Source organism: Mastigoproctus giganteus, chromosome 13 (assembly GCF_048544385.1).
Source record: "Mastigoproctus giganteus isolate SK-2022 chromosome 13, ASM4854438v1, whole genome shotgun sequence".
In the NCBI taxonomy this organism is placed as follows: Eukaryota; Metazoa; Arthropoda; class Arachnida; order Uropygi; family Thelyphonidae; genus Mastigoproctus; species Mastigoproctus giganteus.
The window spans coordinates 32,193,408-32,220,960 of NC_143587.1; the positions used below are offsets into that span (position 1 = coordinate 32,193,408).

Sequence of the window (27,553 nt, forward strand, 5' to 3'; positions counted from 1 at the left end):
AAAATTATTGCAAATTTAACTGACTTGCTGAAATTTATCTCAGAAAATAATCTAGCTGAAGTTCTTGGTTAACTTACAAAACCCTAAAAGTTCTTTTGACCATTCCAATGACTACCTCAACCTGAATGCTGCCATTCAACATTAAAAAGAATGTTGACAAAAGACAAAAGCTTGGTCAACAGTGCAATTTGAATGAAAAGGTTATTAATCTATTTTCAACAAATAAAAACCAAAGAATGGATTTTTTTAAAATAAAAGTTCAAGTCTGTTAATGATAAATTTCCAGTTAATGTTTTGTAGTATTTTTAACTTGCTTATTATTATTACTGTGTATGTCTACCTGTCTTATAACCAAGGCAATTTAATGTAACTTTAAGATGCAGCACCCCCAAACATTAGAGTCACGAGCTGCCACTGATTCTCGGTATAATTTTTTTCAGTATGTACCTTTGATAGTGTATTTTCAAATTCTTGATAATGCCTTAGTCCGTTGGCTGCAGTTTAGACGAGGTATTCAGAGGGAAGAAAACAAGCTTCGCATGTGTAAGTTTCAAAATTACCGAGTGAAGGTAGGCAGGGCAGTTGTTGGCAATCAACGCGGTTTTTCTGTTTTATTTCATCATCTTTCTATCAAAATTTAAAAACCACTGCTCAAAAATTTCGCTTGTCATTCAAGGTTTTTTGTTTTAGTTGTAGTCCAACTCTAATGACTTTACTCCTTTGAAACATTGGGGTTATTTACTTTTGCCTATTACCAAAAGCTTTAGTTTTTCATTACCAGTCTTATTTGCAACCAAGAATGTAATTCTCTCCTTATTATTTTTACCGCCTAAACATTTATTACCTTTAAAAGTCAGTGTCTTGTTCGGTAAACACATAAAAAATAGACGTTTCATCAAAGTTGAATATGTCTTTGGACTCGTAGTCGTCCATAATTTTATTTCAAAACTGTTTCTTTCCAATGGGTATACTCTTTTTTTATTGCAACTCCACTTTCATCAGAAATAACTTTTTCGAGCAAGCCATGATGCTCTTTAAATTTGTCCAGTCAACCAGAACTGGCTTGGAATGTTTTGTCCCACAGAAAAGATGCATACTCCATAGCCTTTTCTTTTATCAATACCCCTGATATCGGCATGTTTTTGTCTCAAATCAACTTCATCCATTTACATCTTCCCAAAGGCATAATTTTGCATGCTTCCAACTGGGTCACGTTTCCTCAAACAGTTTGAGAATCGAAACAGGGTTTTTCAGAATAGTTGGCACATTACTGGCAGGGACATCAAATTTTAAAGAGATTTCTTTTTTTTTTTAATGCCCTGATCTACACTATTAAGCACTTCCACTTTTTCACACTACACTCAAGGATTTCCTCTTAGACATTGTATGGTTACTTGCAGCAATTAAAACAAAGCTGAAATTAGGGACCACTTGTAGTTACCATTTTCAAATTCCAATGCAGACTTGCATTTAAAAATTCAAATTTTTAAATGAGCCAGATGAAAATGTTAACTGCAAAAGAGATGACGGTAAAAGAACTAGATGAAATCTTTCGTATCACAGAACCTCAAACAAAAGGTTTGAGGTTCTCTGCGATATTTATTTCACCAGGGCCCCAGAGAAAATTGTTGTCGGCTGTCGGAAATTGATTGATGAAAAGAGAAAGTTAACGCTGTTCAAATATTTCCGCAACAGTCATTTCTTTGTGTATTTTATGTTAGAGGTTCCCAAACTTTCACGGGGCCCTTAGTGTTTCAGTAATTTTTTCACAGGGCACCTAGACCAAAAGAAATACCTTAACAGTTCCGTTTATTAAGTAGTTAGGTCCAAACAACTTAATAAGAAATGTTGTAACTGTGAACTACCTCAAGCTAATAGTTCATGCGGTGTCCGTCAGATGTCGAGTATCGCTGTATTTCCCTCAAAAATTTAAAATATTCGGCAGCGCACAGTTTGGGAACCACTGTTTTATGCAATAAACATTTAATTCCATAATTATTTTCATTATCTTTTACATTGTATACAGTTAAAAAGTTATTTAAAAGGTATTTTTAAAATTCTTTATGGACATTCCAGAAGGTCAAGGACCAATTATAATTTTTCCTATTGATTATTATATTCGATTAATGCATTTCTGTTTTGCGCAATGCGCTTGCGGGACGAATTAATCGTGTTAATCGAGGCCAGCCTGTACATTAAAATAATTTTCCTACTAGTGATATTTATTCAGCCAATAGGAGAAGAGAGAGATGCGGGTTACGTGATAATATGTAACAAATACAAAAATACGTAACAGAAGCTTGTTTTACTGTAGTAAAACAAGCTTCTGTTACGTATGTAACGTATTTATTTAAATAAACTAAATGCAACAAAGCATAATATTTTAAGATTCTATATCTACATAATATCGGTGTAGATACACCATACAAAACTCTTAAAGAAAAACTACGATCATAGTGTGAAAGGCACCCACCAATGAAAAGCCAACTAGCTTTGAAACGGTGCTGTCTGGGTGGTGGCACCGCTGAGAATAAGTAACAATAGTCTTCTGTATTAGTGAAATGTTACTTATTCAAGGTAGTGCAATACTTGGTAACTCGTGAAGGATGAGCACAATATGAGATATAGATGAAATGATGCCTTTATTATATAGATATATTAATGTAGTTATGTATTCATAACTGAGGAAGAGAGACACACAGTGTCGAAAGCTTCTGTAAATATTTAAATTTATTTTATCAAAAGAAGTGAGAGCAGGGGGTGAAGCCCCGTAGTTATTTATTATTATTATTTTTTTACACCTGCCACATACCATTACTGGGTTAATTCATGCAACGTGTTCTGCTAAGGTGACCACCTTTTCACTTCTGGGTTGCAGGACGCTCCAGCAATGTCTGCAGTATTCTGGTATGGGGGGGGGGTTATGGCAGTAATGTACAGTACCAAGTTTTGCTGTTGTAGCAGTTTAATTTTAGTTTACATGTGATAATTATTATTACAAAGTACATATTATTTAAAAGATTTTTCATATTGGACTTTAAAATGTAAGGATTAGGAATTTCTTTAAGAAAACAAAAATAGTACAAGAGCTAAAATATTTTTATTTAATAAATAAAATACAGAAAGTTAAAACTGGTATACATATAAAAGTGAAATATATTGTTGCATTTTATAAATAATCAAAATTATCATTTTATCAGTTTTGGTTCATTATTTGAATTTAAAAACATACTTTTGTTTGACTTTGCTGCTTTTAGGATATCCTTTTCCTTAAGCACAAATGTGTAAAAGTCCATATATTTATAATTCATCTTTACTACAGATTCACTTTTTATTAAGTTTATGATGCTCTTATTGCATTCATTTCTCCAATAGCAGTTCATAATTGAGAAAACTTGCTCTATGTAAGCATTGCACACAGGAACAGAAGTACAAATGAGAGTAATTGTGCAACATTTGAAAGGCCACTGTCTACCACCAGAACTATATGACACCATTTGTCACTAACAGAAAGAGTTTGCTTGGATTCGTTGTTCAGAAACAATACAAGTGTAGGCTTTATTATACAAAATTCTTATAGTATAAACCAGAACTGCAATACTCAATACATTCTACGTTGATTTCAATATTTGTAAAAGATTAAGAGAAGTTTACCTCCATATGATATGTAGGGTGACATAGGGTGACCACCTGTTTCGGGACAGGTGGTCACCCTATGTTTCCCCCACCCCCTTTTGTCTACTGAGTGCATCATGAATAGAACAAACTTTATTTGCAAAAAGATCTAAACCTGCCAAACACTTCCTCATTCACCGGTGCCTCCATAGCCAGGTGGGAAGAAGCAGCAGTGCGTAGCACATGCTTCTTGATTAGACCTGGGTTCGAGCCCATCACCACCAAATACGGAAGATGCAGAAAGGTCAGGGAATGACCACCGCATATCCCCGGAGCAATATGGCCTTAGTTGCTAATGCTCCTAAAAACCAAAATAACATAACAACCTCATTCACCAATGTATGTGATTTCAGTTTCAATCTACATGATGTCCATTTTCACCTATAATCTGTCTAGCCACATTTAACTTTTTCAAAGTCTCTGTTTTCAGTTGCCTCAACCACTGCTTATCTCAGTTTCCCTATTTATTCATTCTGTGATTCCTTTTGCTTGAAAAGTGGTACCATGGATACCAGACAATTGTGATATTGCTATATTTTTATCCTGAATGACCTTAGCATATTTATTGAAAAACCAAGGTTTAGATAAATAATAAGATTTTAGAGTGAATGCAGAATACAGGATTTCATCCCTACAAGAATAATTTTGCTGACACAATCTGAGCAGGCATTAGTATCAGAAGATTTAATGGAAAGAAATCATACAGGTTATCCCATTTTGCATTGCTATAATGTCAAATGACATAAAGTTTAGAATGGCAGTGAGTGAGTGAGAGAGTGTGTGTGTGTGTGTGTGTGTGTGTGTGTGTGTGTGTGTGTGTGTGTGTGTGTGTGTGGTGAGAATTGGTTGGTATTCCGGTAGAGAGATGAACCAGATGTGTGGAGTCATTAGTAATCACAAAATCCTCAGCATTTTGACCAGCTAGATTCTTGTAACTAGAGAAGCCAGCTGGAGTTGTGAATATTAAAATCTCCAAGGAAAATTGCTTCACTATTAGGAAAGTTAGAGTAGAGAAAATCGAACTTCAAAGAAATGAAATCAAAACATTGAGTGATAGAGGCAACAGATGACTTTTACAGAATGGGATAAAGAGATTTTAAGCCAGAGGAAATTTCAATTAAGCTTTGTTTTCTGCTTACATCAGAGCTCACAAAAATTGTAAAACAATTATTAATCAATCCTGACTTTATTTTGAACAAGCTAAGAGTAAAAAACTTGCTTCCTTTTCAAATAGTAATCGATCATTCTGTGGTCTCTTGCCAAACTAATCTGCTGTCCATCTATACCACTACCTCTGTTACAACCCAATGGTTCTATTGCATGCTGAGCTGAAGATAAAGTCGGCTTACTAGCATCCTGCCTTTTTTTTTTTTTTTTTTTAACTCTTATATCAACATTCAAATAAATTGTCTCCTACCATACCTGATACACTCCACTCAATGCCTCCTATGGTCTTCTGACAGAAATATGTCAGAAGAATTCTGAACAATCTTGATGCCAAGAAGGCACCAGTCTCAATGGCATTTCTCCTCTTGTTCTCAAAACCTGTGCTCCTGAGCTTGTTGCCCCTTTTTCTATTTTCTGATTTCACTAGTGTTTTGCTCCTGCTTAGAAATTTACTCATATCTAGCTAGTTTCTAAAAGTAATAGAGAAATCTATTTACTGCCAATTGTTAAACTATCTTGACCTTCCATCCGATCAATGATTGTCACTGTGGATTCTATTAGTGCTTTATTTTATTTATTTGTTGTTATTTGGTTTTTTTTAGGAGCATTAGCAACTAAGGCCATATTGCTCCGGAGATATGCAGTGGTCATTCCCTGACCTTTCCGCATCCTCCGTATTTGATGGTCACGGGCTCAAATCCCGGTCTAATCAAGAAGTGTGTGCTACGCACTGCTGCTCCTGCCCACCTGGCTACGGAGGCTCCTTCTATTAGTGCTTAAGCCAACATATCACTGGTGATATGTTGGCTTAAGTTACTCATCTTTGAACGGATTTGATGGAAAAGCATGGTGAAACTCAGTTTTCCTTCCCTTTTATTTCTAAGCCTTTTGATTGTGTTTTGCATAATTTAAACAAGCTCTACTCATTTTATGGATTGTCAAATGTTTTTGCAATTTGGTATACAGTTTCCTCACTGATTACTTATTAATGGTGATAATAGACTTCTGTCTTCTTATTTCTCCACTAATTTGACTTCTTATTTCTTCAGGGTGTTTGCAAAGGTTCTTTCTCACACTCGTTTTCTCTTGTATATTAATATCCTTGTTCCCCTGAGTGAAAATTCTGTCCATTGATGATATATTCCACCTTCCCTACTACTATATTCACTATATTCCACCTTCCAGTTTGAGAAAGTCTGCCATGCACAAACAGCAACATCTCAGATATCCACCACCACCAATTCCTTAAATGCCAGTCTCTAAGGTTATTCTCCAATGGATATATGTTCAAGTATATTTTTTTATACTAGAAAAATAGGCAGCATATCGGAAGAAAAAGGTGCTTTGAGTAAAAAACCTTTTTTTCCCTAAAAAAAAATATACAAAAATTGGCATATGCCTATTTTTGTATTTTTTGCCTATTTCTGTTCTTCTGAATTGGCTTCTATAATTCCCACTCTCTCTTTCAAAACAGTCCGAACACTTGCCGCCACCAGCCAACATCCATTTACTGTCCAACTTCGAACTCACAGAACCAATTTTTCATCTTCCTCGTTTATTCATTCAACTGCTGTTTTCTGGAACAACCTTCCTTCATACGTATTTCCTGAAATTTACAGTCTACAGGAGTTCAAGCCTAATGTCAACAAATATTTTCTTTCATCTTCTCAACCTCCAACCCAATCACGGTACTAAGTACTATCCGTTCTAATACCTCTCATGTTTTGGCATTTTCATTAAAAAAAAAAATATATCCCCAGTAATTTTGAGGGAGGCTGCTAGGGAGTGTATTGAACCACTGAAGTTAATTATGAGGGCATTTCTGAACTCCGGAGACATTCTTTTGGATTGGAGAAGTGCCAACGTATCACCAATGCATAAAGGTGGTTTGCTCAGGAATTGTATGCTTCATTTATCTCTTTAACTGTTTCCGATGCATTTAAGCCCTGTCTGACACAATGATGAACCATATACCACTGTTCGATCTGTATGTCCGACATGATACTTGCTTCAAAACGATCATCAGTGACACGCAGCTAAAAAAAACTCTCGCACAACACTAGCTCGACAAGTGCTGGCAATGCGCACACAGAGTCTTCTCTGTGGCGATCAGAGAGAGCACCTCTAGCAGCAGTTATGGAAAGTTTGCACGGTAAACATAAAATCTTACACCACTTCACAAATTAAATGCTCACCCCTCATATATCTAGGCTTTGCTTATAAATGACTATATATATATATATATCTGTTAAGTTAATTAAAAGTGTTTGCATACATTTTTGGAGAATGTATATGTCTTGTAATGTGTATTTGTTGTGTCAGCTATGGTATTAAAAAGACTTTTTCTATAACATTCATACTTTTTAAATCGGACATGAAATTTAATTTTTATAACCTAAATTCCAAAACTGGTGGTCTCTATTTTGATACTGCCAGTTTTTGGACAGTAAATTGCATAATCTGACCAAGCATGAATTATTGAAAAATTTTATATATCCTAAAAAGATAATTTTTTATATTTGAAGTACAGAATAATGTTCTTAATTCATGTGGTTATTTACTTACCAAAATGCATTTTTGCTTATATATTCTTTGTTGGTTGTGAAGTTGACAGCAAATATCTTACATTGTAGGTGATATATATTATACTGTATGTATAAATACAGTATTATGTGTCATGCATAGTTCTCTTCCTTGATCTACTGTAAAAAGTGTTTTACAATAGAAAACTTCCTGACAGGAACCATTTTAATTGGAAAGTTCAGCTTAACTTCATCATATATTATGTTCATGCATTTTGTTCACAACTGTTACATGGGCCTATAGTGTTTCTCAGGAGCAACTTCTGGACTGTAAGCATACAGCAAATAACAACTTCAGTAAACTAAAGCCCCATTTCCATTGTCCACAATTTTTATATACCAATTACTTGAGGCCTCATTTCAAGAAGGATGTAGAGCTGCTGGAACGAGTACAGAGAAGGGCAACAAGATTAGTGAATGGAACAAAGGGGTGCTCTTATGAAGAAAGGCTTAAGTTTTGCAAATTACAGTGTCTGGAGACTAGGCACCAGCGAGGTGATCTGATAGAGGTGTATAAAGCCTTGAATGGTTTAAGCATGCTCAATGCTGATGGGATTCTTCCTCTAGCTCAGAAAAATCACCTGAGAGGGCATAAATTCAAATTGAGGAAAGACAGATGTAGGATAGATGTGAGGAAATTTGCCTTTAGCCAGCGGGTGGTTGGTTGGTGGAACAGACTTCCATCCCTTGTGGTGGAGGTTGATAGCCTAAATAAGTTTAAGGCTCAGCTGGACAGGTATTTGGAACGAACAGAGGGGTGAAGTAGAAGTGGGGTTTTTTTTTGGCTGATGCTGCATAAGCTTGCTTTCTTGCATCAAATGCCTCTACTAATGCTAATGCTAATTACTTTATTTTCAGTTATTAATTTGTGCTCATTTCTTACAACTTGCATACAAGAATTTCTCAGCAAGGTTTGATCAATGAGCTTGTCAGTAAAGCTTTGGACAGTTTGTTGATTTTCAGACTCCATGATATGTCTCTTATTGATTACTTCTACTAAAAAGTGATTATTTACTATCATTAACACTGTATATAATAAGCAAATTTAATTTAAAATAAAAACTTTATACGTTGCATATAGGACTTTAATAGGCTTTAATTTTTCCTAAATGCACTTATTCTAGTGCCTCATATGGTTTTCTCCATATGTGCATTCTTTCATTGCTGTTGAAATGCATAAATCAAGACTCTTCAGACCACATTATTTGTCTCCAATCATCCTGTGTATATCCTTTGCATTCTTGGCACCAGTGCAGCATATTTTAAGGTTGAGTGTCTCAGATCAGTAGCTTCCACAAAGTTCTATCCCCTAGTGCATTCTTGTGGGGTTCTCTGCATGGCATGGTTATTGATGCCTTGTGATATTCTCACATTAAATGCAGAGATTAATGGTTCTACCATTTGGTGGCAATTATACTTGATAATCCACTCCTGAAATTGGACATCTTGCTCCATCACCTTACATTTTCAGCCACAGTTGCATCTGTTCACAGATGTTTACTGGTCATTTTCCCATTCATTAAAGGCTAAAATGACACTAGTCTTTGAGCACTTAAGTGCATTTGTCTTTTGCTGTAGTACCTAATAAATGTACACTGACTAATCATACTTCTTTGAAAGACATCTTGATGTGGGTAGGTCACTTTCCTGCATACTACCTATGTGATCTTTCATTTACATATTTTTGCATCACTTGTTTAATGTAGTCTTAAACCTTCATTGTCCTAATAAAGTGGCCAGACAGTGTCTATGAAAGGATAGCATTATACAGCTTTATTGCCAAGTGTCAGCTGGTGTTTATATTGTACAGCAGCAGCACAATAACTAAAATGGCAACTTCAGAAGCCACTCCCAAGTTCTAGAGTTCTGCATTCTGGATCGGAAATGCTAGATTGTATGTAGAAAATAACTAGGTATAGTAAACTCAGTTTTTGCTCATTCTTACTGTTGATTAATTTTTGGCTTTTAATTCATTTCTTTTATGTGTTTAATTTTTGCTAATCTTTCTTGCTTATGTGCATACTACCTATGTGATCTTTCATTTACATATTTTTGCATCACTTGTTTAATGTAGTCTTAAACCTTCATTGTCTTAATAAAGTGGCCAGACAGTGTCTATGAAAGGATAGCATTATACAGCTTTATTGCCAAGTGTCAGCTGGTGTTTATATTGTACAGCAGCAGCACAATAACTAAAATGGCAACTTCAGAAGCCACTCCCAAGTTCTAGAGTTCTGGATTGGAAATGCTAGATTGTATGTAGAAAATTACTAGGTATAGTAAACTCAGTTTTTGCTAATTCTTACTGTTGATTAATTTTTGGCTTTTAATTCATTTCTTTTATGTGTTTAATTTTTGCTAATCTTTCTTGCTTATGTGTATTACTTTTAGTGCTGGACCCAAAGGCGATAATTTATATGAATGGGTATCAACAATCTTAGGACCTCCAGGTTCAGTATATGAAGGTGGAGTGTTCTTCTTGGATATACATTTTTCTCCTGAATATCCTTTCAAGCCACCAAAGGTATTTTAATATTAAATTAATACTTGTTATTTAAGCACTTTCTCAAAGCAGATTTGCAAATCTTTGAAAGACTTTTTCTTCAGCAATATAAATATGTTAAGTTTTTATACAAAATTTTTGAAAGATATGATTAAAACATTTTTACCATGTAATATCTGTAGGTGACTTTAATTAATTTTATATTATAAATTTTAGTATCTTTGAAATTTTATTCCTATCTACTAATGTTGAGGTATATGATGCAAGAAAGCAAGCTTATACAGCATCAGCAAAAAAAAAAAAAAAAAAACTCTTCCCATTTCACCCATCCAGTCACTCCAAATGTTTGTGTGGTTCGGTCTTAAACTTATTTAAGCTATCAACTTCCACAGCAACAGATGGAAGTCTGTTCCAGCAATCAACCACCCACGGGTTAAAAGCTAACTTCCATACATCTATTCTCCAACTGTCTTTCCTCGGTTTGAATCGATGTCCCCCTCAGGTTCGTAATCTGAGCAAGCAGAAGAATCCCATCAGCATTGAACCTGCTAAAACCATTCAAGGTCTTATACACCTCAATCAGATCACCTCACAGGTCCCTATTCTCGAGACGCTACAACTTGCAGAACTTAAGCCTTCCTTGGAAAGAGCAGCCCTTTGTTCCTCTCACCAATCTTGTTGCCCTTCTTTGTACACATTCTAGCAACTCTACATCCTTCCTAGAATGAGGCCTCCAGACCTGTACACAGCACTCAAGGTGTGGCGTGACCATTGCCTTATACAAAGGGATAACCACCACCTTGTCTCTGCTAGCAAAATTCCTATATATCATTGACAAGACTCATGACCTGCTCTGGAAGCCTGTCTGCACTGCTCAGAGAACTTCATATCTGATTGCACAATTACCCCCGGGCCTTTTTCATTCTCCACTTCCCTGAGTGTAGTACCTCACAGTCGGTACATTTCTCTTGGATTACTTCTGCCCATGTGCAGTACTTTGCATTTGTCAATGTTAAAATTCAGTTGCCACTTCTCAGCCCTTCTGCCTAACTTTTCTAGATCCTGTTGAAGTAGCATACTATCTTTACTGTCATTAACAACCCTGCCAACCTTTGTATCATTTGCAAACTTGGACACTAAGCCCAATATACCTTCATCGGCATCATTGATAAATACACAAAACAAAGAGGGGCCCAACAGCGAACCCTGGGGGAACTCCACTAATAACATTAGTCCATGAAGAGCAGTGTCCATAGATTACCACTCTCTGTCTTCTCCCGCTCAACCGACCCTTTATCCATTGTAGTAACTTGCCCTTAATGCCACACTGCTCCAATTGGTACAGCAATTTTCCACGTGTAACAGTAACAAAAGCTTTCCTGAAATCCAAGTGTATGATATCAAAATTATTTTTTGCATCCAGTTCCTTTGTAAGCACATCATAGTATCCAATCAAATTTGTGAAACCCTCTTAACAAACCCATGCTGTGTCTGAACTATTACTGCCTTCTTGTCTAGATGATTCTGCAATGCTTCTTTAACCAGTGACTCCATTATTTTACCTGGAACAAAAGTTAAACTAACAGGTCTATAATTATTTGTGTCGCCCTTTGAACCCACTTTGTGAATTGGGGATACATTTTCACATCTCCAGTCCATGGTGACCTCCCCTAAATCTAAGGATGCTCTCATAATTATGGCTAAGGGTTTGCTTACTTCCCTTGCTGCCTACTTCAATATAACTGGATAGATTCCATCCACCCCAGGTACCTTTTTTGTTTAACTTCAACGATTTCTTCTCCACTTTGCTGTGCAATATTACAAAATCATTTAGCTCCGTGTTAGAGTTTAGTAAACTTGTATCCTCCCCTTCCTTTCAGAATTCCTCATGTGTGAATGTAGATGCGCAAAATACTCATTCAGTTTGTCAGCTATCTGAGCAGGATCATCAGTGGTTGAACCATCAATATCAAGTGGACCAATCTAATTCATCTCCTTCCTTCTAGAGTTTACATAAGTAGTCTTTGTTGTTTTTCTTTGCATCCTTTGCCAAAGATTTCTTGTAATCAGACTTCACTTATATCTACCGTATATCTTTACTTATATCTACCGTCGGCTTCTGTTTCGGCTGATAATTTATATACATCCCATCTTTTTCTTCTCTGCCATGAGCCTCTTTAGTTCATCTGACATCCATTTAGGTCTAAATCTTGAACAGTATTTCTTAGTTGGTATGAAAAGCCTAGTAGCTTCCAAGATTAATTCCTTGATGACTTCCCATTTAGAATTTTCTGTTGCTAACATCATCAGTTAATCCCACTATATAGAATTTAAAAACTGCGAGTCCACTATAGTTACCTTTACGATAGGGGAACCCTTCCCTTTACCCTCGATGGTAGTTACATCTTTAGGAAATCCCTAATCGGTACACTGTGATCACTGTCACCTATTGGTTACTTTATCTGTAAACTCTTAATGCATGAATAATCATTGTTGATAATCAGATAAAGAGTATTGTTGCCCCTTGAATGCGTTGCTGTAGAAAACAGTCATCCAATAAATCAACAAAAGTCTTGCTAGCATGTGAGTGACCACTCACAAGTTCCAGTTGATGTCTGGAAAGTTAAAATCTCCCATTACTAGACATTGACTTACTGGCCCACTATTTCGCTGCACAATTTTTCGTTGTACTCATCAGAGTCATTAGGCCTCTAACCCGCTCCTCTCATTTTCCCTTTCCCAGTGTTTGTCACACCGATCTGACTCAACATTGCACTGTCTATCACTGTCAACTGGATGCACTTCCTTAGATTTTGTGTGTTTCTTAACTAACAGCATAACCCCTCCTCTCTATCTTCTCTGTACTCGTTGTACTCCCCAAATTCCAATTCTGCACTGCTTATATCTGTATGACACCATGTCTCTGATATCCCAACAATATCTGCCTTTGATGTCTTCAGCGGCACTTCAGAATCTTCAAATTTATTTACTATACTTCTAGCATTGGTGTACGTGCAAGTATACATGCACCTGTTCTTACTCTTAGTTACCCTGACACAGCCCACGTATTTACTTGTTCCATGATGACTCCCAGCAATGTTTGAAATCTCCCAGCTGCTTTCTAGGCTGCTGCTCATTCTGATAGAAGCAGTGCAAGAATCACTTTCGCCTCTGCTGTGGCTACTGTTAATCTTTCAGTCTGTGAATCCCCAAGCTAGCTAGCAGTTTTCCGACCTACCTAACATTGCCTTTATAGCATCAGCAAATATTCTTGCATCCTTTCTATTTAAGTGTATCCATTCCCTGTAGAAGCATTCTCTCCTGTTGGCAAGCACAGACCACACCAAAAAAAAATTGTACCCCACAAGCCTTGCACAATGGATCGGCGGCTCCCATAACCTATTGCAGCTAATGATTGCCTAGTCTTGGTGGAGAGATTTCTGGCACGTCCCTCGTTGAAGTCGGTGGTGATTTCTGCCACTGTCTCTCTCCGGTTGGCTGAAATAATATGAGACCGATGTCAACAGTCACATTCATTCACCACCTTTCTCTGCCACAGCACTGTCCAACAGGATAGTGCAATTTCTGTACCACCTCTGCAATAGAGTGACCCGTGCATTGACATCCACTATTATCCCTCTTGCAAAGCTAGTTAACTCACAATTTTTATCCATATTGACATCGAATTACCGTCTATGTGAATGCAGTGTACTTATATGCTTGCCAAGTAGTGGATTCGTCCACTAGCAAGAGGGGTGACAGCATCGTGTTTCCCAGAAACCCCAAGAATTCAGCGAATCCTTTCAGCATACAGGTCAATGTTGAAAAAAAAGTCCTGAGTTAGGGTTAAATTTTATTTATTTATTTATATATTTTTTTTGTTATTTTATTTTTTTTTTTTTTAGGAGCATTAGCAACTGAGGCCATATTGCTCCTGGATATGCGGTGGTCATTCACTGACCTTTCCGCAATCTCCGTATTTGGTGGTGAGGGGCTTGTACCCTGGTCTAATCAAGAAGCGTGTGCTAAGCACTGCTGCTCCTTCCCACCTGGCTACTGAGGTGCGGTTAAATTTGAAGGTTTCTGCAATTCTGCCCAGACACGATAGGAGGGAGTATATGATGAGAGCCTTTTCAATCAATTTAGCCCTGGGGAGATTGCTAACACCACGACACAGGACTCTACACCTGAACTGGGTGAAAGAACATCGGCACTGGACCATGGATGATTGGAGATGAGTCTCCTTGTCTGATGAGTCCTGTTTCCAGTTATTTTGAGCGGATGGGAAGGTGTGTATCTAGCAGAAACTGCATGAAGCCATGCACCCGTCATCTAAATAAGGAACTGTTCAGATTGGTGGATGGTCGGGTGTGTTCAACTGGCACACGTTGAAACCTCTGGTACGTTTACACACGTGTCTGAACAGTTCAGGTTACGTGTCCATCCTTGCAGACCATCTGCATCCTTTCATGGTCATCTTGGCAATGGACTCTTCCAGCAGGTCAGTGCACCTCCCCACAGAGCCATGCTGACTAGAACATGGTTCAAAGAGCATTCCGCAGAGTTTACCACCATGGAATGGCTTCACCGTACATGAATGCTGTGGAGCATCTTTGGGATTTGTGATGGAATTATGGACAGCGGTGCAGAAAGCATGGATGGAAATACATGCAGAGCGCTTTCGTGAACTAGTGGACTCAATGTCTTGCCATGTGTCTGCACTTATCCGGGCGAGAGGTGGGTCTATGTGTTACTAGGTAGGTATCCCATGATTTCTGTCCACTCGGTGTACTTGTTAAGTATATCTGCAGATCTTACTCTTACGGTCATTAGTGCCAACGTGTACAACAGTATCACCTTTTGTGCTCTTAAAATATGATATCTGCCCTACAACATCATCAATTTTTGCCCCTAGCAGACATACCCTGGTCCTGTTCCACCTATCCTTTTTTGCATAATATATTCCCAGTCTCCCTGACAATAGAGTCACCAACAATAACTAGCTCTCCTGTGGGACCAGTGCATGCTGCCTTGGTGATTGGCTCTGCATTGCTTGATGCAGAGGAGTGAGCTGTGGCATTGAGTTGGGTAGCTGAGAGCTTGATGGGCCCCTCATATTAATTTCTTCAAGAGCACTACCCTACAGCTCAAACTCTCATAGACTCCAATCAGAATGCTGAGTTGGCACCTGATTTCTTCACGCTGTCTGCACCTAGCACACACACAAAGACCTCCTCCTGGCTAGATCATGTCGTGTTCCAGAAAGGTCTGCAACCATGTCAGATTTCGCACATTTTTTTAGACTGTGATACATTGGAGAATTACCCCCTTCAGATCTTCCCCGAGCCACGGCACTCTACTACTTTGTGCTTGTTGCTTTTCTGCTCTAGTCTGGGTCATGATTCTGTTTAAGTACAATTTAATGAACAATGAAATTTTAATAAGATTAATAAATTTTTTTGATTAATTGATAATACTATACTGAACTAACAGATTCCTAATACAGTGGTACATATTACGCTATCTAGTTTTATGTTGTAACTTATACTATCAAGTTCGGGATATATGTTGCTAATATATGTTGTATCGATCTAATATACAATAACAATGGCAGAAAGTTTCAAACGGTACAATGCTCTACGGATACTAAGTATTAACTTGCAACTTATAGGTAGTGCAAAGGCATAATACATCTTATATTATGAACCAAATCACGAGTTGCCTTACTTTTGCACTTCAAATAAATAGCATCACTCTGTTAAGAAAAGTATAATGCAATTTATTTATACAGGCACTCCCCGGCTTACGTAATACTCAACTTATGGAAATTTGGCTTTACGTAAGTTTTTGCTGGCTGGTGCAAACTTAAAAAAATCATGGAAATCTATTTTGCATCCCATAGGAATAAATGTATACCCATAGGTATCAGAAAAATATCGTAATGTTAAACCCAATAACACATTTATTTATTTTTTTTGGTAATTCGTTCCAAGACCTTGGAAGTTGAAATTTTCACTATATAACTAAGCTATTTATCTCTCTAAAAAGGTAATTTTTATAATGGAAATTCACTATGTGTTCATTGTTATCATATGTTCCGTTATAAGAATCAATTTTGAATGCCTTCGTGGTATTTTTCTAAAACACATTTCTGGAGGTCACTACCATAAAACAATAAAAACAATTTGCACTTTCCGGTTTATTGGGCTTTTCTGTTAGTGCAATCTATTATATACAGGTAGTAAACTTGATCTTATTGCATTTGCGATAATACCGATAACTGAAATTCTGTGAGTTTTTACGTTACGGTATTATGGTGAAATGAGTTCCCCTTCACTAAAATCTTCAATCATATAAAAAACATAAATAAATTTTCAGAATATTCTCTTCATTCCTATTTACTTATTATAATGGTGAAGGGAAAGGGATCAACGGAAAGTGCAAGTGCTGGCAGTTGCTAGGAAATGAAACAAAATTGATTTAGAAATGAAGATGATTAATTAAGAACAAAATCTGTCAAAGTCTGTCATCTATTGCACGGAATTATGTCTCACTGCTTCAACCGTGAATACTATTTTAAGGGACAGTGTGCATATAAAAGAACATGTTAAAGGATCAATGCATTTAAGATCAACGGTGATCACAAAATAGTGTTCAGTTGCTATATCGAAGATGGAAAAGCTATTAATAATATGGATGGAAAATCAGATTCAGAAGCAAGTGCCCCTGAGTCCAATGTCCATTCAAGCAAAAGCAAGTATTTAAGAAGATACAAAGGGTACTAGGAAAGTTTTGCAATGTGACGCAACAATGAATCACAGGAAGCTGCTTGTTGTTGCATGTTGAGACATGTTCATACGTGCATAGTAGCCGCCGCGCCAAGTCGATGGGCTCAGTTATTCATTAGTAGTGAGAGTGTAAAGTGCTTGCAATGGCATCGTGGTCACGAAATGAGATAAGGACAGTTTTGCGGTATAATTTCGTGCGTGGTTTAACCATAGACCAGTGCTTAGAAGAAATGACTCTTGCACTAGATGATGATTGTCCACATCGTGCAACGATATTCAGGTGGTATAGAGAATTCCAAAGGGGAAATTTCACTCTGGAGGATTCTGAGAGGCAGGGAAGGCCACGAACGTCAGTTACGGAGGAAAACGTTACTGCTGTGAGGAAAATGCTTGACGAAAACAGGCGAGTGACCTACCAACAGATAGAGGATACTTTGGGCCTAAATGCACCAGCAATTCGTTCGATTCTGCAAGATCATTTGCACGTGAAGAAACTTTGTTCTCTCTGGGTGCCGCATCAACTGACTGAAGAGCAGATGACACGACGTGTGACTTGGTGCCGGGAGATGTTAAAAAAGTTTGATAAGGGACAATCTCGGTATGTGAACAACATCGTGACAGGTGACGAGACTTGGCTGTACTATTACGATCTGCCGACCAAGGCTCAAAACAAAGTTTGGGTCTTTGATGATGATGACACACCCGTAATTGTCAGAAAATCCCAATCTGTAAAGAAGAAAATGATAGCTGTATTTTGCAAATCGAGTGGAATTGTGGAACATGTCGTTTTGGACACGCAGAAGACAGTCACAGCTAAGTGGTATACCGAACAATGCCTGCCTAAAGTCATTGGATCTATGAAGAACCTGCGGCCAAAGTCAAGAATGGACACCTGGTACCTCCATCACGATAATGCTCCAGCCACCGCGCCAAAGCCTGCACCGAATATTTGACCATGACAGGACTGAAACTTCTCGAGCACCCTCCCTACAGTCCAGACCTTGCTCCTTGCGACTTTGCACTGTTCCCGCATGTGAAAATGAAGCTAAAAGGGAGTCGGTTTTCCAGTGATGAGGACCTTCTACGGGCTTGGGACAATGAGTGTGCTTTACTCCCTAGTGAAACTTGGCAGAACTGGTTTAAAGATTGGTTTCGGAGGATGGAGAGGTGTATTGAATGTAGAGGAAATTACTTTGAAAAAATTAAATAAACAAAGCTGTATTGCAAAACTTTCCTAGTACCCTTTGTATTAAGGATAAGTACGGTGAACCCCAAGCCAAGTTCGTGGCAAGCAATGGGTGGTTTACTAGGGTCAAGCATCATGCTTGTTTCCAAAACATTAAAGTATGCAGTGAAGTCACCAGTGCCGATGCATATAACATATGCATATGTTATATATAGGGGTCTGCAGAGGTTTTTTTGATTTTTGAAGGGGTCCGGGAACTTTTTTGGATTTTTGAAAGGGTCTGTAGATCTCATTAGCTTGGGAACCACTGAGCTAAAGAGTTCATTCTGGCAGCGATGGTCGAAAGGTAAAACTTGCTGATGTTATGCCTGTCTCCTCTCTCTTTTTCAATTTTATAATTTTGAAATTTTTGTAATTTTTCCTGCACATGAGATTAAAAAAAATTGAATAAATAATTCTATTTACATGTTTGTCGTACATCTCTTTTTTTTTTTTTTCTTCAATCAAATTCGGCGCACATAGTTGCAAGTGCTGCATAAGCATTTTGGGAAATTCCTACTTACATAAAATTCGACTTATGTAGAGTTCCGTGGAACACAACCCTTACTTGAGTTGGGGAGTGGCTGTACTTAATGGGGCATCATTGGGTATTTAAATGTCCTCGGTGTGGGAGATGACATCTCAGTTAACATAACTACCAGCTTTTCTAAATTTTTCTTATATTTGCAAAATAAGTCTTATGATTTACAAGAAGCTTTTTATACAAATTCCAGTCAAGTTTCTAATATTTATTTCCACGTGTACATGGAAATATATCACTACTGCTATACCGTTGTTTTTTTCTACACAAACACTTGGTTAGAAAAGTGTTACAGTTGCTGTTCTTCAGAGCTGTGTGGAAAAAGGTCTACGTTCAAATCCCATTAAGACAAGGAATTTTTTTTCAAACGGTAGCCAAGTAGCCTTACAAGGATGAAAGTTTAATAACCCTCCTTTTTTTTTTTTTTTTTTTTTGTTAGTTGTTGATGCACCGGCTTCTGTGGCCATAATGCACCTCCCAAGGTTTTTGCATTTTCTACTCTGATCCAAGCCCGAGGCGGGATTCAAACCTGCGACCTTTGGGTTGCCAGGCAGGCACTTTACCCACCCGGCTAGCCCAGTCGGCAGATAAGCCCTCCTCCCTCAGCACCCAATATTTATGTACTTTGCATAAAAAAGTGGCGCCTCTGTAGCCAGGTGGGAAGGAGCAGCAGTGCATAGCACACGCTTCTTGATTAGACCGGGGTTCGAGCCCGTCGCCACCAAATATGAAGGATGCGGAAAGGTCAGGGAATGACCACCGCATATCCCGGAGCAATATGGCCTTAGTTGCTAATGCTCCTAAAAACCAAACAACAAACAAACAAACTTTGCATAAAGAAACAAACATATAGCATCCATCATGCCAATTGGGACTTTTTTGATGCTGCTGCAAATGCTGAGGATGATGGTATGATGCAAGGACTGTTATGATCTGTTACAGGTATTCTTTGATATAAACCATGCAGGGTGTGCCATCACTGTTTGAATTATCTCTGATAATCGTGGATTTTTGTTCAGTTACCACCTGATAGAACTGTTGATTGCCTCGTGTTAATGTTCATCTGGTAACCTCAGAATATGGATTATGGGTGCCTTATTGTGGCTAACACCTTTATATAGTTCTTGTAGCACAGCCCATATGAGTGGTATTTACCATGTACCCATCTTGTTTCAAATAACCAATAAAAACGTTTATAAAAAAAATTATATTTTTGTTATATAAAGAGAAAATGTATTATTTTTGTTATATAATTCGAATATTTTTCTTTAAAAGATCATTACAGAAATAGTTCACTTGGTAGGGCCTATAAGTTTTGTATTCCAACACAAAGTTATGTTTATCATCCAGTAAAACACTATCTAGTTGTTTTACTGCTTATATTTTGATATATGTAACTCTTATTTCTTATAAAATAACAGCAGAATTTTGTTTGTTCTTTTTTTGTAAAGCAGTTTTCTTTTTACAAAAGGTGACATTCCGTACTCGTATTTACCATTGTAATATCAACAGTCAAGGTGTCATTTGTTTGGACATACTGAAGGATAACTGGAGTCCTGCTTTGACCATATCTAAAGTTTTACTATCAATTTGTTCCTTGTTAACGGACTGCAATCCAGGTAATACAATAAATAACTTAATAAATTTCATTATTATTATTTTCCTATGTACAAAAGGGAGGGAAAATGCAGCATTTCGGCTGCATCTGATTTTTTGGTGTTATAAGATGTACTTTTTTTTTATTTTTTTTTTATGAAAATCCCAAACACAAGAGGAATTAGAACCTATAGTACTTAGTACCATGCATGGTTAAAGATTGAGAAGATGAAAGAAGATACTTGTTGACATTAGACTTGAACTTTTGTAGATTTTAGTTTTCAGGAAATATATATATGAAGAAAGGTTGTTCCAGAAAACGGAAGTTGCATGAATAAATGAGGAAGAAGAAAAGTTGGTTCTGTGAGTTTGAAGTTGGCTAGTTGTGGCAAATGTTTGGACTGCTTTGAGAGAGAGAGAGAGAGAGAGAGAGAGAGAGAGAGAGAGAGAGAGAGAGAGAGAGAGAGAGAGAGAGAGAGAGAGAGAGAGAGAGAGAGAGAGAGAGAGAGAGAGAGAGAGAGAGAGAGAGAGAGAGAAGCCAATTCTGAAGAACGGTGCCCATGGAAGTATCTATAGAAAAGACATGCAGCAGAAACAGAGCATGAGTCATTAATTAACCTAACTGCCCCAGATGTGCCAACAGTATTCCATGGTAAGGCAGATTTGTGAGTTGTACAGAGTGAATAGCTGTTTGGAAGAAAAGTAATGACAAAGAGTGAAAGAGAAAACCCAGTTTTTTAGATGCAGAGGAAGCAATATTTGTAATGTGCTTATGCCAAGAGAGAGAGTAGGAGTCAGGGTAATCCCCAATAGAGTGTATGATCTTGCCTAGGTTGGTTATTTGGTTTTTAGGAGCATTAGCAACTAAAGGCCATATTGCTCCAGGATATGCGGTGATCATTCCCTGACCTTTCCGCATCCTCCGTATTTGGTGGTGACGGGCTCGAACCCTGGTCTAATCAAGAAGCGTGTGCTACGCACTGCTGCTGCTCCTTCCCACCTGGCTACTGAGGTGCCCGATCTTGCCTAGAAATTGGAGTGTCATCGAAGATAAGCATAGGATCAGAAGAATCCTTTTGCAAGATATAAGACAGGACTGAGATTTTGAAGGATTGAAATCAACTAAGTTATCTTTGCTTCACTGGAGAATTACCTGGAGATCAGCATTTAAGGAATTGGTAGTAGATATTTGAGAAGTTGAAACTGTTTGAGCAGGGCAAGGTTTTTCAAACTGGAAGGTGGAATGCAATGTGCTACCATCGGCAAAACTATGGATAGGATTTCCAGTCAATAGAAGGTCATTAATATACAAGAGGAATAGAGTGGGAGAAAGAACTGAATCTTGAGAACACTAGCATTGGTGGAGAGGTTAGAAGAAGAAAGTTAGTCATCTGCGGGGGGGGGGGGGGGAGAGAACGAACTGGATATCCAATTACAAAAACAGTTGGCAAACCATAAGATGGAAGCATACTTAGAAGACCTATATGCCAAACACAATGAAATGCCTTTGAAATGTCAAGATCAACTGCTTGAGTTTCACCAAACTTTTCCATTGAATTTGTCCATACATGGGTAACATAAGCCAGAATATCACCAGTGGAGATTGACACTGATGGAATCCGTACTGGTGATCGTTGATCAGATGGATGGTTTCTAGATAGTTTAAGAGTTGGTGGTTAATTGATTTTTTTCATTACTTTCGAAAGAGTACAAGTAAGTGCAATGGGATGATAATTGGATGGGAGGGATTTGTCACCCTTTTTATGAACTGGCTTGATATGAGCAAAGTTCCAAGCAGGAATAAGAAAGTGAAAAAAGGCAACAGAAAACAAGAGAAAGTTCAGGAGCACAGCAAATTTAACTGACTGCAACTGTCAAATTCATGTGATCTTTGCCTGCCTGTGTTGCATCACTTCCAGTCCAATCAGGCATTGGTTACATTTGTTTTATGCATTATTTCATGATCAGTTGTACATGTAACTACTGGAGTGTAAAGCTATTTTAAAAATATATTGACACATTCCATATGTTAAGTTTATGAAATGACACCACAGGCAATTAAGTGAATTGAGTGGGCACTTTCTGGGTATAGCAAAGCACTTCTATACCAAATAAATAATACTTTAAGATGATAGAAGAATTTGTTGATTGTCCCTAGAAGATCACAGAAGAACTAAAAATATAAAAGAAATTTTAGAAACATCTGGAGTGATTGTTACTGACATAATAGTTATGAAAAAATTGCAAAAAATGATTTACAGACAAAAAAACCTAGAAAGAAGCCCTTTCTCAAAACAGGCTTCAACATGTTTGGCTTGGGAGCAGAAGTCTAAGCAGCAGATGATTGAGCAGCAGTAGTTTAGAGTGACAAGACATGTACAACTATTTCCATATATGGCAGTGATATGATGTTTCAGGTGTGTGTTGATGACCTGGTGAAGACTTGTTATTGGAATGCACAATTGCAACAATGAAACATCTGATTAGTGTTGTGGTGTAGGATTATATAAGAATGTGTATTGAGGGATGTGTTGGATAACTGCATCTTATCAACACTATATTAAATGCAAAATAATACCAGTTCTCCAACAGAACTGCTCTCATCACTCGCTGACTTATCCCCTGGTACCATGACTCTTTAAGCAGGATGATGCACCTTTCCATACAGCCAAAACCCAGAATGAAATGGCTGAAAGACCATAATATAAATTAGCTCTATGTATGAGATCCTGTTGAAAATGGTCATCGCTTAAAATTATTGTTGCCTGCCAGAATCCCAGCAATAAATGGTGATTGATAGAGGCCATCATTTAGTGTCATCGCACTTGAAGAACTATGACATTTAGTTCATTCTCTGTCAGGATGGATTGAAACTTTTAAACAAAAGAGGCTTCCCAACAAAATTATTAATACAAACGAAGTTTTACACTCGATTACTCACTTAAGAGATTTTATGATTGTCCACATTATTTTTAATAAATGTATTTTGTATTCCAGTTTGTTTTTAAGTTCTTTTAAAAAAGAGATCTATTAAATTCCAACTGATGTGATATTTTCTTTATTTTTTTACAACATAATCTGCAGCTAAAATGGCCACAGATTATGCTAGTCCTACAGTCCAGTCCATACCACAAGTGTTTAATGAAATTGAAGCTCAAGCTCAGATCTGAACTAGTCCAGGTTTTTAACATCATTGTCCACAAATCAGACCTGCATGACTTAGTATTGTGGTGATATGATGCAAGGAAATCAAGCTTGTATAGCAAAAGCCAAAAAAAAAATAAATAAATAATGATAATAATAAATAAATAAAATTTAACTGAAAGTAAAAAAATAAAATGAAGTAACAAATGCCACCCTTCTCACTTTATTATCTATTTCTTTCAAGTTCTGTCCCTCCTTAAATTTAGATAAACTTCCAACCTCTGCAACAGTAGGTGGGAGTTTATACCAATAGTCAATCACTCTGAATAAAAGAAAATTTTTGGGTAACTAATCTGCAGTTAGCCTCCAATTTAAATTTATGCCATCTTGCATGTATCACATGACTAAGCATAAAAATTTGCTTGGCATTTAGCTTACTAAAAAATTTCAAGGCCTTAAAACATGCCACACTGTCATACTGACATGGCTTGCTTCTGCAGTACTTCTATAGAAGTGAGCCCTAAACATCTACTTGGACATTGTCAAAGTATCACCTACAGTTTTCCATCTTTGAATAACATCCGCCACATTGGATTTTGGGAAGCACAGACAAATTGCAGTGGCATGCGCAAAAAAGATAACAATGTGACTTCCAACCACAGAAAAAGTGAGTTCCAATCCATGACCCACACTGGTTTTGACATACTATTGCTACTGCATAGCATGCCCATGTGATTTATATCACATAGGCATGCAGTATGAATAGTGTACTGTGTCAGTCCCTGAGCTGATGCACAGGGACTGGCACAGTACACTATTCATCGAGAGGTGTCCAAATCTTTTGGTTGTTTTGTGTGTGCAGTGCAGTGCAGTACAGTACAGTACAGTACAGTAGTTTATTCAATAAAACTCTTTAGAGTGAAAAAACTTCCTCATATACCTTTACAATTTTATATAGCACACTGACACTAATTAGAAACTCCTACTACTGATGATCATAACTTAATGTTATCTGCTCTGATTTAATGGTTTGAAGTACTGAAAAACTATAGTTTATGCCAGTTTATTTCTATAGCACTATTTATGCTCAGTTGAATATACTATTATAATTATACAAAGAAATGCTTACTCATGATGCTGAGTTTTGGTACTAAAATTACTACTAGCAACAGCTGTTTATACAACCAGGTGTAACTTTTGAATTATTTTCCTGGAAAACCCAGCTGAAGATGAAGTAAAATTATCTGCAAGGTATTTATATTAATTATTTTTTTAGTGTATAAGGAAACTTACTTGATGTTTTTATGAGGACTGAATGCACTTGGTGTAATAGTTGATATCTCATGTGAGCATACTAGAAAACCCTTCTTTTTTTGTGAAGTCAGTTATACTTTGAGTCATAAGTATGTTAGCTATTCTGTGCGTGTCAGCTATGAAAAGCTTGGTATGACATCATTCTTTTGGCAACAGATGTCATTTCTCCACTTACTTGTGATTACTCATATGTTAGTGAAAAAAGGGATTTCTTAGAGATAGATCAGAGGAGTTAATATATAAGTTAAGTAGCTAGCAGTGTTTCCTGATCCAGCAGATTTTGCTGGTGCAAATGAAATTATGTTGTTCAGTTTTGTATAAAAACCCACCAAAAAAATTTCCAGCTTCAAATATCAGAAGAGAGCAGATTTTTCTATGTTCATGTCTTTCAATCTGATTTATAGTTTTGAACAGTTTTGCACAATTTTCTGTATTTTGTATAAAAAAATTAATTCTCCTTTAATTTATTATTTATTTCTTTATAGCTGATCCCCTGGTGGGAAGTATTGCTACTCAGTATCTTCAGCATAGAGAAGAACATGACAGAATTGCTAGGCTCTGGACTAAACGATATGCAACATAAAATCACTGGTACCTAGACTTGCATGTTATACCATATTCCCGTCTTCATATTCTATAACTTTTATGTAATAATATTTTAATATTGTGAAGATTTCTCCTTTATTGTCAGTACAGTTGCATTTGTTTCAGCTTAGATGAGAGATCAGCCATAAGGAAGTATAGATATGAAAGGAAGAGAAATGTATCTGCTTGCATGTGAACAATTTGTAGGTTATCTTTTTTTTTTCTTTTTTTTTTTGTACAAATAAGGAGCTTCCTTAGAGATTTGCACCTGAAATTTTTATTTAATTGGGTTTTCTAAATTTTTTAAAGTATCTAAGTGTAAAAAATGAGATGAGAGATTAAATTCATAATATTAAAAGAGTGAGAGCTTGATGTGTCCTTTATTATTTTTTATGTTATGTACTGTTTGTGCCAAAATTATATTCTCAGATAACTTTTATAGTACCTTATTTACATGTATATTAAATGAATATCTGCAGTCACATTTGCATACTGTATATTTCCTATTCTTTCCACCTGTTTTAAGCAGAATTCTAGTATAATAAAATACATCAGAAAATAAGTATTTTAAATAAAGTATGTTGGTTATCCTTTGAAATTTCAATGTTTTCTGTTGTATTGAAGGTGTGTTGTGATGAAATGTATGTTGTGTATCTTCCTTCATAGATTTAACTGGATGGTTAATGTTTTGTAATTCAGTGATAATCAGTATATTAAAATTGTGAAGTGTCTCTCTTTCATCCTCTCTGTGAGAAAGGGCTACTAGTTATCTTCATTAGATCAATTAATCTTTCCAGCAGTACATGTGATAAGTGTTCTTCTGTGTATAAATATCACTAACCTTGTTTTATTTTCAAAATCTTAAAGTTTGTATGCGATTCTTTATAATGGGCATACATAGCAAGAAAAAGATTTTATTGAATAGATTTTCAGCGCACGTTGCAACAACTTTCATATTTTAAAAGAAAATTATGTGGTGAAATTGCCATAGGAAATAGAATTAATGCACCCATTGAATTTAGTATTGGTTAAACATATTTGTACTGTTTTCTTTCTCTCTATCCTTTTATAAATTAATTTACATGTCAATAATCATTATCTAGATGCTTGGTTATAACTGATGTAAAACTTACATCAGTTATAACCAAGCATAAGTTGCTGATTTTGCTCATTATAAGCATAAGTTTCTGATGTAATATATATATATATTTTTTTTTTAAATGTCCAAATTATATCTTATTGGTCAGTTCCAAATTGAATTACTATTAAAAAGTTGTCACCTTTTTATTTCTTGTGGGTGTGTATGTGATAGAATTGGGATAAAACATTTGGTCCAAATTTTCATATTTAAAACTCTTTAAATTCAGTGAACTATATTGTAAATCAGTAATATGTTACTAAGCTTTAAATTCAGTGAGTAGCGACATCAGAAATTTTTAAATTTGAGAATTTGCCATTTCTTTTAGGCCAGTAAAATTTTATTGAGCCGGTAAAACTAATAGAAATATCGAACCTCAGTATTTTCAAGCTAGTTCTTGGGTGTTTTTAAAATGTAATGTTCCATTGCATGGTAGTTTTGATAGGTGATCGACTGTGTGGTATACTTCTCTGAATAAGAGGCGGTGGTAGTCAGTATGTCGTAAATAGCAAACTTTGCTAATTTTTTGAAGAGCAAATAAAGAAAGACAGAGGCTCACTTAAATGAATATTCTAATAATTAAAATAATGTTAAAGTTGCAGATTATACTTGTTAATTCCCTTTGTACTGTGCAAGGGTTTGCTAGTGAAATATATTATGGTGTAAAGTATATTAAAATATTTAATCTACTTATACACTAGTTAACTTCATATGTATTTTGTTATTGGAATTGCTTACCAGCACCTATGAAGAAAAAAAAAATAGCACTTTCAGGAAGTTTTTTTTTTTTTTTCACTACAATGAATAAAACTGCCTTATTTTTTTTATTTAATGTTACAGAAATTAAAGAGCAATATTAAAAGAAATTTTCAAGTTAAGCTTATTTAGTCGAAATGTGAACTTTGTATACATTTCACAGGTGTGTGTGTGTGTGTGGATAGACAAAAGTTCACATTTTAATACCCACTTTGCAAAGGCTCTCTTTTTTAAATAACCTAAGACAGCTGTGTGGATTTGTACATTTTACTGATTTTAAAGCATTTAATTTTAATGTGTTTTCCAGTGAGTTGTACTGGAAAACACATTTAGAACTAGTGCAATACAAACTTTCAAATCTGGAAACTCCAACACCTAGGACATTCCAATCTGGAATAGTGCATTAAATTGTGTCAGTAGTCACACAGGAGTCTGATAGATCTCAAAAGTTGCAGCTTTTAGTGAGAGCATATATGAATATTTCTCATTGATATTTTTTTTTTTGGTTAGTAATAACATAAGCACTGCAAAACTATAGG

At 36.4% G+C, this 27,553-nt stretch overlaps 1 protein-coding gene across 1 annotated transcript in view; it reads left to right on the forward strand.

The window, feature by feature from the left end:
• LOC150075926 (ubiquitin-conjugating enzyme E2-24 kDa-like) overlaps positions 1–25,327 on the forward strand; it is a 53,190-nt gene extending 27,863 nt beyond the window's left edge. Inside the window, exons 4-6 of the mRNA XM_090388031.1 lie at positions 9,816–9,948; positions 19,953–20,100; positions 25,021–25,327. Coding sequence (XP_090244157.1) covers positions 9,816–9,948; positions 19,953–20,100; positions 25,021–25,118 — 379 coding nt within the window. The 3' untranslated portion in view covers positions 25,119–25,327. The remainder of the gene's footprint in view (positions 1–9,815; positions 9,949–19,952; positions 20,101–25,020) is intronic.
• Positions 25,328–27,553: the final 2,226 nt, after the last annotated feature.